The sequence below is a fragment of the Lagopus muta genome, chromosome 19 (genome assembly GCF_023343835.1).
Source record: "Lagopus muta isolate bLagMut1 chromosome 19, bLagMut1 primary, whole genome shotgun sequence".
NCBI classification, from domain to species: Eukaryota; Metazoa; Chordata; class Aves; order Galliformes; family Phasianidae; genus Lagopus; species Lagopus muta.
The window spans coordinates 2090628-2108976 of record NC_064451.1 but is presented as its reverse complement, the minus strand read 5'-3'; the positions used below and the strand labels follow the sequence as shown (position 1 = coordinate 2108976).

Below are 18349 nucleotides of genomic sequence, written 5' to 3'. Positions count from 1 at the left end.
CCCACCTGCACAGCCCCAGTTAACGGAGGGCCTCTGTTACACCTTGCTCAAAAACAGCCTTTAAGGTTCGTTTCCATGTTCTGACACCCCCCTTTTTCAAAGCATTATTCCCCAGCTCTTCGACCAAACGCACTGCCCCAGATATTCACTGTTTTTCCTCAGAACTGAAAATCTCTTCACACGGTGTCAATGGCACAAGGTAAAAATCCATACTAGAGAACACCAAAGCATGGAGAAGCACACAGCACTGCTGATCCCCACACAACCCCACGGCCCTCTGAGCTGCAGCTTTGTTCTCACGACTCCCAAAACAGCTCTCTGAAAGCAACATCCCTCCCATATAGATTTATACAGCTGTATCTCTATCATTTTCCTTACCCCCATCAAAATGAGGATATAATTAATCCATCCTCAATGAAAATTACAATGATTTTGAAATGGCGAGAAACAATCTATTTGCATTTGGCAGTTAATTATTCCCCCCACACGCACACCCAGCAATGTTCCCAAAACCCATTCTCAGAGCACAGACAGTCTGTGCTGGCCACAGCTTCTGGAAGGGAGGAGAAAAGGAGGGACGAAGCTAAAAACCTCAACACTGGGCTGGCAATATTTTCAGCGAGTACTCAGCATCCCCAGCTCAGCACAGCCCCTATCAAGACTGCCCTCCTGAAGACTTCCAGCAGCTTTAGCATCCTCCTGCGAGCTGACAGCCACCATTGGGAACCTCCAACATTCACAAAACCATTGCATTATTATTTCTTTCTTCACACCATTCCAAGACAACACCTTCCAACACACAACACCACGCGCAGACCCTGCTGCCCTTGGATGTGAATCATCCCAGCCATGCAAGATGCAGATTTTCAGTGGCAGAAGCAGCACAGGAGCTGCACCCTTTACTATTTGCTCCTTGAAGGAGTGCCACTGTTCCACGTGCACGGCCCTGGATGGAGATTTGCTCAGACGTGATCTCGAGTGACTGGAGCTCACAGGAATGGGGTTTCTTCCAGCCAGGCACCCCACCAACACACCCCACCCCAACGCTGGGTGCGCCTGGCTGCTGGTTCACATCCATTTCCTCATTGCTCAGCAGGATTAGCTAGAAGCTTCTGAGAGCAGCATAGAGTCACAGAACAGCTTGGCTTCGAAGGGGCCTCAAAAACCATCCAGTTCCAACCTCCTGCTGCGGGCAGGGCTGCCAACCAAGCACTAGACCAGATCGCCCAGGGCCCCATCCAGCTTAGAGCTGAAGATACAAGCCATGGTGAGGGAGCATCGCCTCTCCCAGCACCAGCACCATGCTGAAACAGCCCCAAAACCACCAAGCCGTGTGGGTACCGCTGCTGTCCATCACTGTGCTTCAAGAACTTGGCCAACGTGGACTCAGAGCACCGTGGCACCGAGCTCCAGCCTCCAGCCAGGCTCACAGCACGGGGTGCCTGCTGCACTTACCTCACCGCCCAGCCGCCCTCAGCACCGAGCCGCCTTCAAGCAAAGCCAAAATAATGCCTCAACAGTCCTTTTTCTCCCCATCTGACACGGGCTCGCGGCTCCTCATGCACGGGGAGGAGCAGGTAGCACACACACAAAAAGAAGGCTATGACTCGGTAGGCGCTCAGAGCCAATCCCTTGGCACATTTTCTCTCCAACAGGCGCAGGAGGCATCGAGTCCCGCTGGGTTCTGAGCGCCCTGCAGAGGGCTGGGTGCTGCCCCACCTCGGTGCTGAGCTCAGCCCCACACCGCGATGCCAGGCCTGGCACTGCGAGAGGATTGCTTTGGCCTGGAGGGAAAAAAGAAACCACGACATGAAGGTCACCCATAAAATCATTCCGCAGCTCCCTCTTCCCCGGCTCTCCTAGAGAAAATCCTCACCAAACCCTCAACCTTAAAGGAGAAGCACAAAAAGACATGTACATTAATCCCATATACCTCCGTCAATTTTTTTCCTCGTGTCTTTAGAGCAGTTGTTTACTGCAGCCAACTGCAGAGAAATTACAGTAGCTTAACTCTCCAACTCCCTCTAAAGGATTAATCTTCCAGTGAGCATGCTCACGCGAGATCTTTTTTCAGCAGTTGCATCCATTTCATGAAATGAGGGCTGCTGCAGACATGAGGAAATGCCATTTCAGGACGACAGGCAACGTTAAACAGCCCCAAAAAGAAGTGCTAATCCCTGCAGGGCTCACTGCAGCGCTCAGCACTGCTCACCCCCGGCTGCCCTTCCAGGAAGGGGCTGCTCTGCCAGACACGTTGTAAAGCTCAGGGCTTGACTTTTCTCCACAAGCTGGTGGACAATTTGCCCACCGAAGGACGAGGCACAAAAAGCCTCCCTTGCCCGGAGCTCTGCCTTTTGCATCACTTGTTGGCCATCTTTGCCCTTTAAAAATTAACAAAAAAAACCCAGGGAAGATAATTTGGGGCACGGGGGAGGGGGAAGCGTTCAGATGAAAAGGAACAGCTTGAAAAATCTAGTTCTCAACTCTGCAGCACAGAAGATAACAGAGCCCGAGACACATTTAACTCCACAGATTAAGGACCCATGCAAATGAGGATTTGCTGGTAGACAACAAATCCAGTGTCTAAACAAAGCTGTCCAAGTAATCTCGTCCATTCTTCCCCAGACCATTGTGGGTTGTAATTAAACTGCTCTATCAGAGGCATTGCTCCCTCAGCCCAAAGAGCGTACCTCGAAGCAGAGCCTTCCTGCTGGAAAGACAGCTCCAAAATTAAAGGCAAATATTTATGCTTTAGGAAGAGCTTCTACCATTTTCACCGTCCCACATTCCTGGGCTGCTGCTCCCTTTCCCACGTCAGCTGCATGTCCTGCTGAGCAAGGATCTGAACGTGGATTGCTTTCAAGTCTTGAGTGCCTTCAACGCCGTGAGTCCCTTTTTCATTTCATTAATGTTTTAGGCCCTACACACGAATCCTCAAAGAAGGGAACATGTCATGATAGTGTTAAATAAGGACGACGTCTGCTTGTTAAAATGAACGCTCACCATAGCGACCGTCTCCATAAGGGATGATAAAACGTATGGTGACACTGGATGTTTTATTCTGTCGTCACCTAAATAGAATCGCCCACAAAAAGGAAATCTCTGTTACCGTGCATCAAAACAGGTGCTTTGTTGTATTTAGAAAGCATCCAAACGGGTTGGTTGGGATGTGTCACAGCACAGGCTGCTCAGCCAGCCCTCCCTGCCCTGTCCTTTGGGGACCTAAGGAACGATGCTGCTCTCCTCCTCCCGCTCAGCTCAGGTGGAGCTCTGTGGAAAAAGGCTTGGAGTCCCTGAGAACGCCTGCAAAGAGAAACCCCGGCTTTAAGGCAGGTAGATGTGAGAGCCTCAGTGCAGGAAGATCATGTTCTGCATTTCCTCCTCTATGGCAGGATTAACCCAAACATGAAGTCGGGATATCAGATACGGCGTTATCCTGACCTGTCATCCCCCATTTGGAAACCAGTCGTACTCCCTGAGAGTTCAGACTTTGAAGACTGCTATTGATTCTTCTTCAAGCAAACAGCCCAAGTTGGCAATCAGTCAATAATAAGCAATTACTCAACAGCCTCTTATCTCCAGATGCCAGCCCAGACGGCTCGATTCATAGAGGCTGCAGGTCAATAAATCAAAGCTGCTCTCAATTTTAAAATATCATCACATTTCAAAATGCACCCAGCCTTCAACCTGAAAAAGCAGCCAGGACAGAGAGGTTCCAGCAGCACAGGACACTGCTGTGTCACTAATTTACCAAGCAGCAGACAGGATGCGATGCAATGACATCCACCTCAAACACTCCTCGTTTCTTGTGAGTAGCACGAAGGTTTCAGCTGGATGAAGAACATGAGGGGAAGGAGGGAGCACAGCCCTCCCCTCACTCGGTCTCACTGCTGCTGCATACAGCCAGGGGTGCAACACAGACAAAAATCAGCCTCGCTGAAATCTCCCCTGGACGTTTTATGCCCTGAGTGCAGACTGCCTTTAAAGAACTAAGAACAAAGAATTGCTTGTCTAACTGTGGGCTGGAACTAGATGATCTTAAGGTCCCTTCCATTCTATGATTCTGTTATTTGGTGATCCAGACTCGCAGTAGACCCTGGTGCAATGGGAACTCTCCATCTGGTACTGCAGAACTTCAGATCCCTGATAATTTCACACACGTTCTCACAGAAGTCATGGAAAAGGCCTACAGGTACCAGCAAAACAGAGCTACTCTTTATACATAATTCTGCTTCTGTTGCTAGCAGAAGGTGCCTTACAGGACAGTGCAACCTCCACATCGAGTGTTAACTGCTGGCATAGCAGCAGGTACGTGAGGTCTGTACCAATGAGCCATACAGCACAGTAAATCCAAGACCCTGAGAGCCTGCAAAGCATTCTTCACGAGCAGGAAAGCTGCCAGAGGTCTAAGCAATAACAAACATGTAGAAAAGAATAAGGCAAGACTTGGGAACGTGGCGTCTCTGAGTGCAGGGGACTGGCATGGAGGCACCTTGCTGCATTTGTCCCAGGACTGAACATAATTGTACAGCAATCACGACCCAATCTTACAAACTGAGAACTGCCCGTCAGATTAGCTTGCAAAACCAGGATACACAGAGCCTGGCAGAGCAAAAGGAAGCAGGCACAGCCCCACAGCTGGCGCTCACTCCTCGCCCTCCGCCTGCCATCAGACACAGGCCATGGTCCGAAAGGCCCCGAGTCCAGCAGCTGTTGGAGGTCCAGATGTCCAGGTGAAGGTCAGCAGGCAGGGGATTCCTGCAGCCCTGCTCACCAGCTGGAGCCTGCCACAGCTTCTGCCTTCAGCAGCATGCAGAGCACTGAGCTCTGTGCTTCGGCGGTGGTTGGGACACAGGAAGCTGTGGGAAGCAGCCCAAAATCTGAAAGGGATTTCTCCTCCTTTTCTTACCCACAGAGCACCTGCAGGTGGCTTCTACACCATCAGCGTCGCATGCAGTATCACAGCAAAGCACGGAAGAGCACTCCAAAAAAAGAAAAAGTGTGAACTCATAATGCTGCATTGCTGTCAGCATTTATAGCAAAGCCACAAAATGCCAGAGCAGCTGATAGGATCCCACAGACCACACTGCAGAGCGACTCCTGAGCCCTGCAGCCAACAGGAGGAACTTCCAAGCAGCACCTGCGTTTGGTTGGTGCAGGACATGGAGACCCTCTCTCTCCCCTTCCACACATATGGATGGATGTCAGGTTGGTGTAGCAGTGGGAGCAAGGCTTGAGATGGGCACCTGGAGAACTGCTGGAGGTGCTGGCCACTGAAACAGTTGTTTCCTCAAAAGAATACACTGTTCTGCACAGCCTGGCTTTACTGGATGCACTTCCTCAGCCTAACCTGCATTGCTGGCTTCTTCAGACTGCTAAAGAAAAATAACACAGCAAACCATAGGTAGTAACACAGCTTTTCTGATCATTTCTGATGAAGGCGATGCTGACTGCACAACAGTGAGACATCACAGCCCATCACCCACATCTCCCTTCCCATGGTATGACTGCTTCATGAAGACATTCAGGTTGGTTATTAGGAAAAACTTCCTGTACCAAAGGGTGGTGGTACATCTGCATGGGCTGCATGGGAGTTGTGGAGTCACCATCCCTGGCATTCAAAAACACGGAGATGTGGCACTGGGGTCAGTGGGCCTGGCAGGGATGGGTTGGCAGTTGGACTTGGGTCATTTCCAACCTGAGTCTATGATTCTATGGTCCGTGGTGCGGGTTCCTCTTTTGACCCCACTGCATTCATCAGCACAGGATCTTGCTGCTGCCTTGAAGCAGGATGTAGCAGAGAACAAAAGAGCTCCATGGCCCTGCTGAGGATGTCATCAAGGAGACAGCAAGAACATGAAGTGGCACCCAAACAGCTCCCTTAGAGCTGGGAGCTGCCATCCCCAACACTCACAGAGGTCAGTCCTTCATCTCAGCACAAAATGACATTGGACTGGATGGTCCTGTAGGTCTTTTCCAACCTTGGTGATTCTGTGACATCAGCTCAGCCCCAGGTCTGCTAGCTCTCAGGAGTCCTGAGATTGCCCAAGGCTTTGCTCTTCTTGGTGGTCCCCTGCTTTGTGCCATGGGACCTTACAGGTGACTCTGATGCAGAGGTACATCTCACAGCAGAAACTCAAACTGGGTTAAATTTCAGAGGTTCATTGTGCTAGGAAGACAAGAGACTCAATGATCTCACTGTAGTTCACTCAGCCATCTCATCCATGTGGTCACGTGGCTGCAATGAACATGGATGCTTCATAAAATAATCCTCAGTGCAGACTGGTCCCAGGATTTCCCTTTGGCCCTTCTGTTGCCTCCAACACAGAGATACTACCAGATGTGTGCACAGCACTCAGATTGCAGTGTTCCCAAGTGGGGTGTGGGAAGGGGAGGGCAGCAGCCAGGAGGCTCCTCCTGAAAGTAGCAGAAAGGAACAGCAGCCAGCCCCATTTGGCCTGGGACAGAGCTTCAACTTTGCATCTGCATGCTTTCAAAATAGCTTGTTCCCCATTGGACATTTAAAACAAACAAAAACCAAACAAACACATCTATACAAACAGCAATCCAAAACCACGCAACGACAAAGACGGCTGCAATAGCCTGTAAAGAAGCTAATTGATTCGAGGATCTGATTACTGCTTTAGCCACCATTTTTGCATCTTTTGGGCTCCCCCTGTTAGAGGCACACTTTTACAGCACGATGCTTCATGTCCATTTGGAGCACACCCAGAGTTATCCCAGCATAGCTGTGCTTCTATCGACGTGACTCTGCTCTGCACGCACAGCAGCACGGCCACACTCACACCAGTGCAGATGTGCCATATCCACACGGCCAAGCCTCGTGCCTTCACATAAATTAGCTGTACTGACCAGCAGTGTCAGCTCTTACTGAGATTTGCAGTTCAGTCCGTCTGTGCTGTGGGCTGTGTGTAAACGAACTCTGAGAACAATCTTAATTAGCAGCTACAGCTTCCGTCACACGAAGGAACCACCCCCACCAGCAGCCAACAGCTATCCCTACCAATCCAACAAGCTCATGAAAACCAGCAGGTGTTTTTCACACAGGAGGGCATATTTTCAACCAGCAGCCCCAGGTGGAGGCACAGCTCACGCACCTACCACACATGGGCTGCTGCAGCCCTGTGTCCAAGCAGCCAGCATCACCGCCAGCCCCCAGCTGAGGAACAGCTCTCCCACAGCTCTCCCAGTAAAGCTGAATGCAACAGCACATCAATTATTACTGTCCAACACCAGCACCTACGATGTACAGTGCAGTGTGCAGCCCCACGCTGAAGGCAGCAAACACACACAACTCCTCATTGCAGTGCAGCCCTGTTAGGGGAGGTGACAGCACCCAGATAACGCAGCAGCTGTGGGAAGCTTAAGCCAAAGCTGAGCTTCACCAAACAGCACCTGAACTCATGCGAGGAGTTACAGAAACTTTGATTCATGTATTCAAGGAGATGGGGCTGTGTTCCTGGAAATTCATTCCTGGAGGTGCCAGCAGAGCAATAATCTGCTGAGCTTCATGCTTGCAAACCCAAAGCCCTGCACACATTGCCTGAGAGAAGCAGGAAAGCTCATCCTGCTTCACCCCTCGGGCAGTGCAGCACACAGGGATGCTCACAGATAACAGAAAGTGCTGTCTGCAGAGCTCTGGCAATGCAGGGAAACAACAAGGCTGGTGGATTTTCCTTCCTTGCAAGGTAAGGAGAACACAGGCCAACCCAGGCTGTGCCTGCAGCCAAACAGAGCAACCCCTCTGCAGAATGAGGTTTAAGCTTCATACGCCTTGAAATCCTGATGGCAGCCTGCTAAGGAGGGGATCCTACCCGGGCTGAGCAAGAGACTGCAACCACACGGCTTCATCACACACAGAATGAAAGACTGGGAATTCATGCCAAAACATTACAGGCTTTTTCTCATTGAAAAATAAAAAAAATCAAACGGCTGAATCAACCGAGAGAGCGGAGCTTTACCCAGTGCTACTGGGAGGAGCATCTGCCTCCCCCCATGCTGCCATTCACCTGCACTGCACAACCTGCCCCCAGCTGCAACTGCTGGGGATGCAACTGCAACTCCTTGAAAACCACATTAAAAAACAAAACAAAACATAAAAATAGATGTGAACAACCAAACTGGAAAGCTTGCCAAAGTGACACTTCTGTTTTTTAAAAGTGCCCAGCAGGGCACAGAATGAGCACAGAGTGGATGCCATAACTGCATGGGTTTGTTTGGGCTTAACACACTGGTATGAGTTCTTATCACAAATAGGTCCTTGTCACCTTCAAAGCTATTTGGAGACAGAAGCCAGCAACTCCTGCAAGAATTATAAGGCAGGAATAGGACATGTTGGCCTAATTTAAGAATGTAATAAGAGGATATGAGAAACTTCATAGCTCACATCTTCCGGATAAAGTCCAACGCTGCTATCAGAAACCCAGAGAGGAAGTGCTGGATGTTTGGAATCGTATTGGCTTTAATCACAAATACTTCAGAACACTCTTGAAAAGAAAAAGTTTCCCATTTTTCTTCACCAGATGGAGCACATGGGGACCGAGGGGCTTCACCCACCCTAGGACCCAACAGAAACTCTATGCAGACACACAGCTGAGCTCAGCAGCATGAGCAGCTTTGGTGCATATGGTCCAGAATCAAGCACACAGTCCTGGAGCAGTGGGAATTGGCCTCTCAGGGGCTGGCCGTGCTCCCTGGGGCTGCACCTGCAGGAAGGTGGGCTGACAAGAGGACGTGGCAATGCCAGGCCAAATGGCGGGACTGCAGCCCATGAGCCCACTGGGCTGGCTGGGGCACGGTGGTTTTCCTGCAGAGACACATCCCAAATCCCAGCTGCAGACTCCAGCAGCCAGCTTCACCTGCACAGTTCTCTCAGTCCCTCTGTGGCAGTTCTGCCTGCCCCACTGCTGGCCATGCTGTGAGAACACGCTCCTGCTGGCCAACCTCCCACCTCCAGGTTGCTGTGGGTTTGGATCACCTTCGGTGCCCCTTTCTCATGCAACACCCTCTTTTTGTCTCTGTCATCTTCTGCCTCAAGGAGGGGCCAATGCTGCAAAGCCTCCTTGCATTTAAGTCTTACCATCTTCCTGCACTAATGCTGCACGTAGGGTACGCACAGGTCCTCAGCTCCCTGCTCTGTGTTCACCATTCCCGAAGCTGCACATCAACTAAACTTGAAGAAAAAAGGAAAACAAACCCAAGAGATTTACCTCACTTCGGGATTCAGCAGCGCAGTGAGTTTGTGCTCTGCTCTCATTGCACACAGCGCACGCTTCAGAAGGGCTGGGAAACGAGCAGATTACACCCCAAGCACCACCTATACTAAGCAATAAAAAAATTGTTTAATTAATAATACAGCAGCAAGAAAACATTAATGAGCACCCAGCAAGGAAAGGACTGTTGTCTCATCTCCCTGTGCAGCCTCCACATTCAGGCAGCAGTCAGCAGCTGCAGTCCCAGGGCAGGCAGACATCTGACTCAGCCATCACCATTCACATTCCTTTTTAAAGGCTGTTGCATCAGGAGCACCTCTTGGCAGCCCCACAAACTTCCACTCGTGGAGTTTTTGTCATTTAATAAAAGAATGTGGAGTATCTCTGGGCACCCAACATATAAACAAACACACATAGGCCAGGGGGCCTCTTGCAATGGGCTCTTGTTGGCCACGTCTGCAAAACGGGCTGCATGCTGCTGGCACCAGTGTGCACAGGGTGGTTTCCTTTGGCCAGCTCTGCCTTGCAGCAGCAGCATGGCTGGGAACACAGGCAACCTCAACAGCAGGTCAGATTTTCTTCTGCTGGCACCCAGGAGCGGGAGGAGATGACAGCACCTTGGAGGGGAACCTGCAGTCTTGGGTCTGAGATGATACCAAACCAATCAGCTCTGAAGAAAAGCTGTCATAATTAAAACATGCACTGTCAACGTACAGCTTTGTAAGAATAGGTGCTCAAGAAACCCAACAGCAGAACTGCATTGTCAGTATGAGGGGGGCTTCAGTGGGGATGAAGGTTACTCAGAGAGTAACCCCAGAAGAGTGGGAGTTTGGTACAGAGGGCACAATGTGCAGCAGGCAGCCTAAACCCAGGGGTGACTGCGAGAGGAGATGGTGCCTGCAGGTCCTATGCAACCATTTTGCATATTAAAGATGCACCAAAGCTCCAATTGCAAACAACGCATCCTAGTGCTACTGAGAAACACACATCCCAAATCCAAGGGTACAAGCATCGGCTGGATATAAGCAAAGACTGGGTGGAAAGAAACAAAGGGTTTTTTGTGTCAGGGATGGTGCAGCGCTGGCACAGGTTGCCCAGAGATGCAGTGATGCCCCTGGTGACATCCAGGGACCTGAGCACCTGATGGAGCTGCAGATGCCTCTGCTCACAGCAGGGCGTTGGATCAGATGCCCTTCACAGGCCCCTTCCAACTCAAATTCTATGATCAAACGTATGGAATGCAGGGATTCTTACCATGTAAAACACAGCTGAGCTGACAGAAGCTATTACCTACAAGTCTGCAGTAGGAACCACCTCATGTCCTGCCTCAGCAGCTGCACTGCCTTCTGGATGCCGGTTTAATCTATCAAATATTAATAATGCTCCTCAATTAATGAAATATTTAGACTCATGCTTTAAGTGCTCGTACCTGGAGTTATGTGTTCAAACTTGCAGGCCAGCAGGATACCAGATGGATCCACAAAGCACCCAGCAGCCTGGCTGGGAACGCTGCTCTGTCCTGAACACCCTCTTCCTCACATGGACAAAACCCTACTTGGTGGGGGCACGTTTCCTTCTTACCCCTTTGGACACAAGAAATTCATCAAAAAGCTCAGTTCACTTCTCAGATCCCCATATTGCAACAGATCTACTTTCCATTCCCAACTCAACAGCTGGATAAAGTATGTGATTTGTAAACATAACCACCCTTTCTGAGTCTCTGACCACGTGCACGTCCCATTTCCCCTTTCTGGAAACAATATTAGGATTTTGGAGAGGACCTGGCTACAGCTCCTGAGAAACAGCCCCAATTACTGCTGAAATTGGATAAAACATCTGAGTCATTTGCCTTTTGGCTTTGAGCCCTTGGGAAAAACTACCTATTGAAATTTGCTCTGAAGCTGCAAGGACTAGAAATGTAAGTGGAGAGGAGGAGGGCAGCAGAGGTTCTCAAGAACCCTGGAGCTCATGCTGGAAGAGAATGAAGAAGGAAGAAAAACCAGCGCGTGGTGTTTCACAGCTCTCAGGGCTGCGTTCAAATGCACCAGCAGATCCTGGTCAATGGTCCCAGGGCTCCCTTTGGCCAGCCAGCACGCTAAAACACATCTCTTCATGTTCTCAGTTTTCAGAAGCAGTAAAAACATGAAGTAGAACTCTGGAAACCACGTGGACTTTTTCTCTTAACCTAAGCAAGGCCAATGCATGGAATACCTCAGCTACAAGCCTCGGGCAACAGTTGTCCCTTCATGGAGACACTCATTGCCCTTCACAGAATCACAGAACGGCCTGAGTTGCAAAGGAGCACAGTGCTCATCCAGTTCCAACGCCCTGCTGTGTGCAGGTCACCAACCAGCAGCCCAGGCTGCCCAGAGCCACATCCAGCCTGGCCTTGAATGCCTGCAGGGATGGGGCATCCACAGCCTCCTTGGGCAACCTGTGCCAGTGCCTCACCACCCTCTGGCTCAAAAACTTCCTCCTCATATCCAACCTCAACCTCCCCTGTCTCACTTTAAAACCATTCCCCTCATCCTATCAGTACCACCTTCCCTTCAGTGCTACAAATTGCAAAAGCTGCCGGCTGCCCTGCTCCCAGAAGGAACAAACCTCGCAGCCCTCCTCCTCCCACCCAGCACACTGCCCTGCACAGCCACAAGCCTGCTGGACTTGGCTCCAACGCTTAGGCCCAAATCACATGCACTGTTACAGTCTTGGGGCAATGCTGGCATTCTCACTCACCCCACTTTGCTCAGCTCCCCACTTCTTTGCTGCTGGTTTTGAATGCTTTAGCAACAGCAGCTCACGGCCATCTCCTGACTCACGCTGTCTGCCCCAGGGAGCTATAATCTCTTTGGATATTTTCATCCCCATTTGCATAATTTTGCCTTTCCCTGTAACAAATGAGAAAAGTCATTTACCTGGCTTTATTCTGAGCTTGGCTGAGCCAGCCTTGCTATCTTGCTCTCTATTTACTTTCTCCCCAGCTGTGACACCTGCAGATTTCCTCCTGCTCCCAGCGCTGGCTCTGCAGGACGAGTCACCACATGCACACAGAAGCAGACCTGAATGTTCCATCCTGCCACTGTCCCACTCGCTGTTCTAAACTGACACGACTCACCAGTGCCACCGAGCTCTGCCTTCAGAAGGAGACACAGCACCCAAAAGGCTGGACGTTACGTTTAACAGCTCCCCTTTGCCCCCATGCCATCCTGCACACACACAGGCAGCTCAGCCCTGCGCCATGCTGCTCATCCTGCTCAGCTCCCAGCACAGCTGCTGCCCCATGGCCAAACTGTCTGAAACACAAACTCAGGGCAAAGCGCCTGGTGTGGAGGCAGACAGCAGTGGGGGTCAGGGGGGAGCCAGGAATCCCCTCAGAAGAACATTTCCTGCTCTAAAGGAGGATACATTGCACGTCCTCGCTGCTTTGACTGTGCGAGGTGCTTTTAATTAAAAGCAGGAAAGCCTTTCTATTTTAGACACCTCAGCAATACTAGCACCAAAAGATTTTCTCAGCAGAGTTTGTTCTGAGTTTACATGCATTTCACAGCACCAGACAAGCCAGCAGAGCTACACAAACTCTCCCAGCCGTGTTGGATTTACCCATGCAGCGCTGCAGGATGCGCCGGTCCCAGGCTGAGCAGCGGGGCAGTTTCTCCCTGACCCCCAGCATGAGCAGCTCCGCCAGCCCTGCCCTGCACACCTTTGGCTTCCACAGCAGTCACAGAGCAGACGATCCCCAGCAAAGAGCATCTCGAAGCACCCAAAGGGGCTCCTTGAGCCCCTCAGTCCTGCACTAAGCAAACCCCAGGACACAAGACAGGCGGTCAGAGCTTGGGGAAACCTGACAGCCCCTCCCCAGGGACCTGATGGCACAGAAAGGAGCAGGAGCTGCCCCTGCACGACCTCCCAGCACAGGGCACAGAGCAGGAGATGGTGGTGCCTCTTGCTCCACTCTCCTGTAAAAGCCCTGACTTTGCAGGAATGACCCCTTCTGCCTCCTCCCCACATCATTTTTGGATGCCAGGGCCCAAAATGTAGACGTCATGCTGTGCTTCAGCACTTTGCTAGAGAAAGGCATGAGGAACACGGGCTGCTTTCATCCCCCCCACAGCCCCATTCTAAGCGGACACACAGGTGGCATCACCCCAGCTCCAGGAGATCAACAAACACCACAGCAGGTGACACAGAGCAAGGCCCCAGATGAGCATTTCAGACCAGCAGCACTGCAGCAGCACTGGTCCCCAATGGTTTTGCTATCAGCCGCTCTCGTGCACATTTGGAGACGTGACAGCCCTGAGCACCGGTGCCTCATTTGCTGCCAGCAGCCCGGAGCTGCTGAGCGATGCCAACAGCAGCAGCTGGCACAGCTGCCAGCAGTGTGCCCACCAACCACATGCTCACACAGCTCCGGTCAGCCCCCCCACGGCACAGCTGTTTGTTTTTCTCCTTGTTGCTGGAGTTTTTGCTGGTAATGGCTTCTAGCAGGCCTTCTGCTGAAGCGGCCACAGCAGAGGGGAGAGCAATTGATTTGCATCTGAAGACAGACAACTAAGGTGGCAAAACTCAGTAGCATACCAAGCTTTTGCTTTGGAAAGCAAAAACAAACAAGCTGCCCCGGTCTAAAATCATCTCCAAACTAATACAGCTATGCCCACAGCAAGGACATTTATTGTATTACCGCCTCAGCAAAGAAAAAGAAACATCATTCTCTCCAGACAGCATAATTAAACTGCAAGAGCTCTTTCCAAGTACAAACCAGACCTTTGATTCTGCCTCCACTTCACAAACTGTTTTTCAGACGCTTCTTTCAGCCACGTTGGCTCAGCTACATCAGCTTAACAACTGAAGGGCGCTTCTGAGGCTTCCTCACAACTTTGGAAGCCGCACTGAATCACTTGGGTTGGAAGAGACCCTTAAAGGTCATCTATTCCACCTTCCCTGCAAGGAACAGGGACAGCCACGGCTCCATCAGTGCTCTGAGCCTCATCCAGCCTAAACGCTCTGGTGTTATTTAAAGTCTGTCTTTACAGAAGGTGAGTTTCCAAACGGCATCAGCTCACCATTAGCTCAGCGTGGCCGAAGCACCATGGGGAGAATTGGCATTGGGGAAATAGAGGCCAGCACTACTTAACATCTGTTTGTCAAGGAAGGGGCAGCTGCAACTGCAATCCATGAAGTCAAAACTCTCCTGCCCTTACCAGGTTGTTCAACGTCACAGGTGGGGAAAACTCCTTTCCTCACACAAAATCACTGCTAAAACGTTGCAAACCACCTTGAATCTAACACAACTGGAAACCCCACCTTGTACACGTGCCCAGGATCTCCTGTCAGTGTAACATAAACACACCTCACTGCACCAAGGGACCGGAGACAACATCTGTCCCGCAGCCATCAAACACACAGGCTCCCAAAGGGAGAAAAGATGACTGTGCATTAAAAGCAGTGGCCCTAGGAAAGCAAAGCAGAGCCTCTCCACACTTGTGCTATCAGCTGGCAGGAGTAAATGAGGGAGGAGGAAGGGCAGGGCAGGCCTGAAAGGAGCCCTGGATCTCACGTCACCTGTGAAACAGAAAGTGGGAAACTGAAGAGATCGTCTGCTCAAGTGCTCAAAGGCACTGCTCATTAGGTCCTGGCTTTTCCCATTATCCCTTCTGCACTCGGTGGCCTATTACAGCAACCTCCTTCCAGCCAGGGACCCGTGACTAGGAAGCTCTTTGACGAGAGCAAACGTTGCCCCTTAATCCAGTGGGGAGTTCATTGCACGGGCGGAGGACTGCCTGCAGCACTCCAGCACCAGCTGGCTGCAGGGATGAGAGCGCGGATCAAAGCCGGGGTGCAGCCCTCACACCGGCTGATCTGCAGCCCCACGAGGCCCAGCTTTGGAGGGCAGGGAGCAGCAGCACTTGCAGGGCTGCTCCTGGCTGAGGGGCAGCAGGGAAATCCATCTGCGACGTGGGCTGTGTCTGCTGGCTTTAAAGATCAAAGCTGCATCTCCGTGGAAAAAAAAAAAATGAAAAAAAATGTTACAGATGAGAACAGACAGGAGGGGAAAAAAAGGATGAGAAATGCAGTGCAACTTCTGAGGAGAAGCACTTCAATCACAGCCACACACGCACCTTGCCTGGCGTGCAACGCCCTGAGGTTTGCACGAGGAGGAAAAACGGCGTGGCTTCGAACCTGTTTCCAAACTCACACTGAATGAAACACACAGAGACACTAAAAACTGATGCAAGCGAGGCCAGCAGCATCAAATTCAAGGAACCCACAATCGCATCAAACCAGCTGAGCAAGGCAAGCCCGCTCCCTTCAACTTTAATGTTAGTCCTGCAGTTACAGGAGGTCTGAAATACGTGAAAGCACCAAACCAGACTCGGTGTGAAGGACCTGAGGGCAGCACCTGCAGTTTGGCTTTGGGCAGCTTGAGTGGCACAGAACCTCACCGGAGCTCGGCTCTGAGAGCCCACAGTGCTGGGGGGGTTTGTCCTTCACCTGCTGCCCCCGGGGCCTCACGAGGACCTCGCCTGTGCCCCGTGTTCTTACCTGGAGCCAATTAGTGCCAACAGCTTTGCTCGTGGGCACAACTTGTGCCCACCTTGCACCCCACATGTGGTACAACACCCTGCAATGCAGGGTCAGCCCCTGCCCTCCGCACAGCACTGCAGGCTGAGCATCCCGGCTGGAGTAACGCAGCCAGCGTGTCAGAGGGCAAAAACAACAGCAGACAAGGGGAGGAAGGGAATTCAGTCCTGAACGAGTCCCTGCCGGCACCGCATCACACACGGGCACCTGCAGGCGCTGGGTCCGAGAGCAGAGCTGGGCTACAGGGGATGCTTCCCAATTAAAAGGGTCGCAAAGCCAACCCGCGAGGTGCGGGCAGAAGTTCCACAAAACACGAGGAAAAACTTCAGCGAGGTGACGGAGAGCCGGCCGGGCTGCCGAGGAGCAGCCGCCCTTCCTTGGAGACACTGAGCCACAGCCGGGAGCTGCGCGACGGGGAACCGGCGTGAGAGCGAGGTGAGCAGCAGTGCGGGACCGAAGGAAGAACCGGGCGTGGGGCCACCGAGCGCTCCGGCACGGCTCGCAGGAGGCGGCCTCGGGTAAAGCGCCCCGCGGAGAACGGAGCGAACGGGCCGGCGGGCCGCCCGGCGCTCACAAAGCGGACACGCGGCTCCCGCAGCCCCGCCGCCCGGCGGAGACGCGCGACTCCTCCCGCCGCCCGCCCCACAACCTCCGCCGCGCGGCCCGGGACCCTGCATGCCTCGAGCCGGCGTCTGCGCGCCACCCCGGACCGTGTATAAGCGCATAGCGGCGGCCCAACCGCCGGCGGCGGCCCGCCCGGCCCGGGACCCTGCATGGCGCCGCACGCCGCCCCGCCGCACGAGGAACCCCGGAACGTGGATGGCGCCGGCGCGGCTCCCCCCGCCCCCGCCGCGCGCACCCGCTCCCATTGGGGGGAACCCCGGAACCTGTATGGCCCATACCACCGACCGGCCGCGGAGGGGTGTTACTTATACAGAGTCCCGGGCCCCCCTACACACAATGGCAGCAGCTCCCACATTCTTCCCCTCAGAGGAGTTGGACTGAACCATGGGGCGGCGGGGGCACGGCCCTCTCCCGGCCCCCGACAGAAGCCGCCTGGCCCTGGGCGATACCACTGCGCGCTCCCCCATCTTCCGTCCCCCCGCCCGGGTAGATGGACGCCGCCGCTCTCACTCACCTCGGCATCCACTGTGGCCATGGCCGGAGCCCCGGAGCGTAGCCCCGCCCCCGCGGCGGCTCCTCGCGCCTTGGCTCCGCCCCTTTCCCCTCATTCTTCTCAATGGAGACGCTCCGGAGGCCAATGCGCATGCGCGCGGCAGCATGGCGGCCCCCGCGGGTCCCTTCGGCCGTACGGCGTCATGGCGGCGCCCATTGGGAGGCGCCGTACGGCGGGGGGCGGGCCGAGGGCGGGACCGAGGGGGCTGGGGGGAACGGGGATGGGGACAGAACTGGGGTGAGATGGGGACAGGGAGAATGGGATGGGGGCGGGAATGGGAACGGGAAGAGGAATGGGGGTGAGATAGGGATAGGACAGAATGGGGATAGGAGGGGGTGAGATGAGGATAGAATGATATAAGGACGGAAGAGGGATTAAATGGAGAAGGAGCGGGCTGGAGATGGAATGGGACAGGGAGGAAATGGGATAGGACAGGGAGAGACGGGACCAGGATAGGGATGGGATAGGGATGGGGACATCAGTGGGGATGAGATAGGGACAGGATGGAATGGAGATGGGAGGGGAATGAGATGGGGATATTGTAAGATAAGAACGGAAATGGAAGAGAGATGGGGACAGGGTGGGCACGGGGTCAGGACGACGGTGGGACAGGGACAAAGACAGGAATAGGGATGATATAGGGATATAGTGATATAGGAATAGGGAGACAGGGATGGGGTGTAATAGGGATAGAAGGGGGATGAGATAGGGATGAGATGAGGATAGAATGGGATAAGGAGAGCAAAGGGGGTGAGACGGGGACAGGGTAGGATGGGGGTCGGGAATAGGGGGGCACAGGACGGAGCACAGCTCTGCCCCGCTCCCACTGCAGAGGGTCCCACTGCCGTGAAAAGGGGCAGGGCAGGGCAGTCACACCTCCTGCCGCACCCACGTCCGTGTTCTGCGGGTTCGGGGTCACCCAACGCGGCTCCGTCCCGCAGCCCCCAACGCACGTCCCTACAGCAGCTCCAGCTCCCTACGGCGAGCCGGGGCCGCCCCTGCAGGCGGAGGAAGGGACGAAACCTCGGGCTCCGCCCGGCTCCCATCGCTCTCCGCCGGCCGCTGCTGCCCCCGCCCGGCCGCCCCGCGCCGCAGTCAAAATAAAAGTCCCCCGGTGCGGAGCGTAGCGGCCGGCTCTGCTCGGCTCTGCTCGGCTCTGCTCGGCTCTCTTCGGATCTGCCCGGCTCTGCCCCGCACGCAGCCTCGGCCCTACGAAAGGAGGGAGGTGTTGGTGGTGTGGGATAGAAGCCGGGATGGAGCGCTCCCCGAGCGCTGTGATTGTAACGGATTGCAGGGTTTGAGTTGTACGGAGCCGGCGGTTGTATAAAAACCCCCACGTGTATCAATAGGAAAAGGTATC

General features: G+C 53.3%; 1 protein-coding gene across 8 annotated transcripts in view; it reads right to left on the bottom strand.

Annotated features, from left to right (window-relative positions):
• EHMT1 (euchromatic histone lysine methyltransferase 1) overlaps nt 1-17065 on the bottom strand; it is a 96448-nt gene extending 79383 nt beyond the window's left edge. For 4 of the 8 annotated variants that reach the window (XM_048966431.1, XM_048966434.1, XM_048966432.1 and 1 more), the window contains exon 1: nt 9231-9335. Coding sequence is in view for 1 of the 8 variants with exons in the window: in XM_048966439.1 (XP_048822396.1) it covers nt 16951-16971 (21 nt within the window). In the remaining 7 variants the exon portion in view is untranslated. Of the gene's footprint in view, nt 1-1455; nt 1785-1933; nt 2038-9230; nt 9337-16950 lie in introns of those variants that run through there. The other 4 variants (XM_048966442.1, XM_048966439.1, XM_048966437.1 and 1 more) reach the window with 4 other exon arrangements.
• Nucleotides 17066-18349: the final 1284 nt, after the last annotated feature.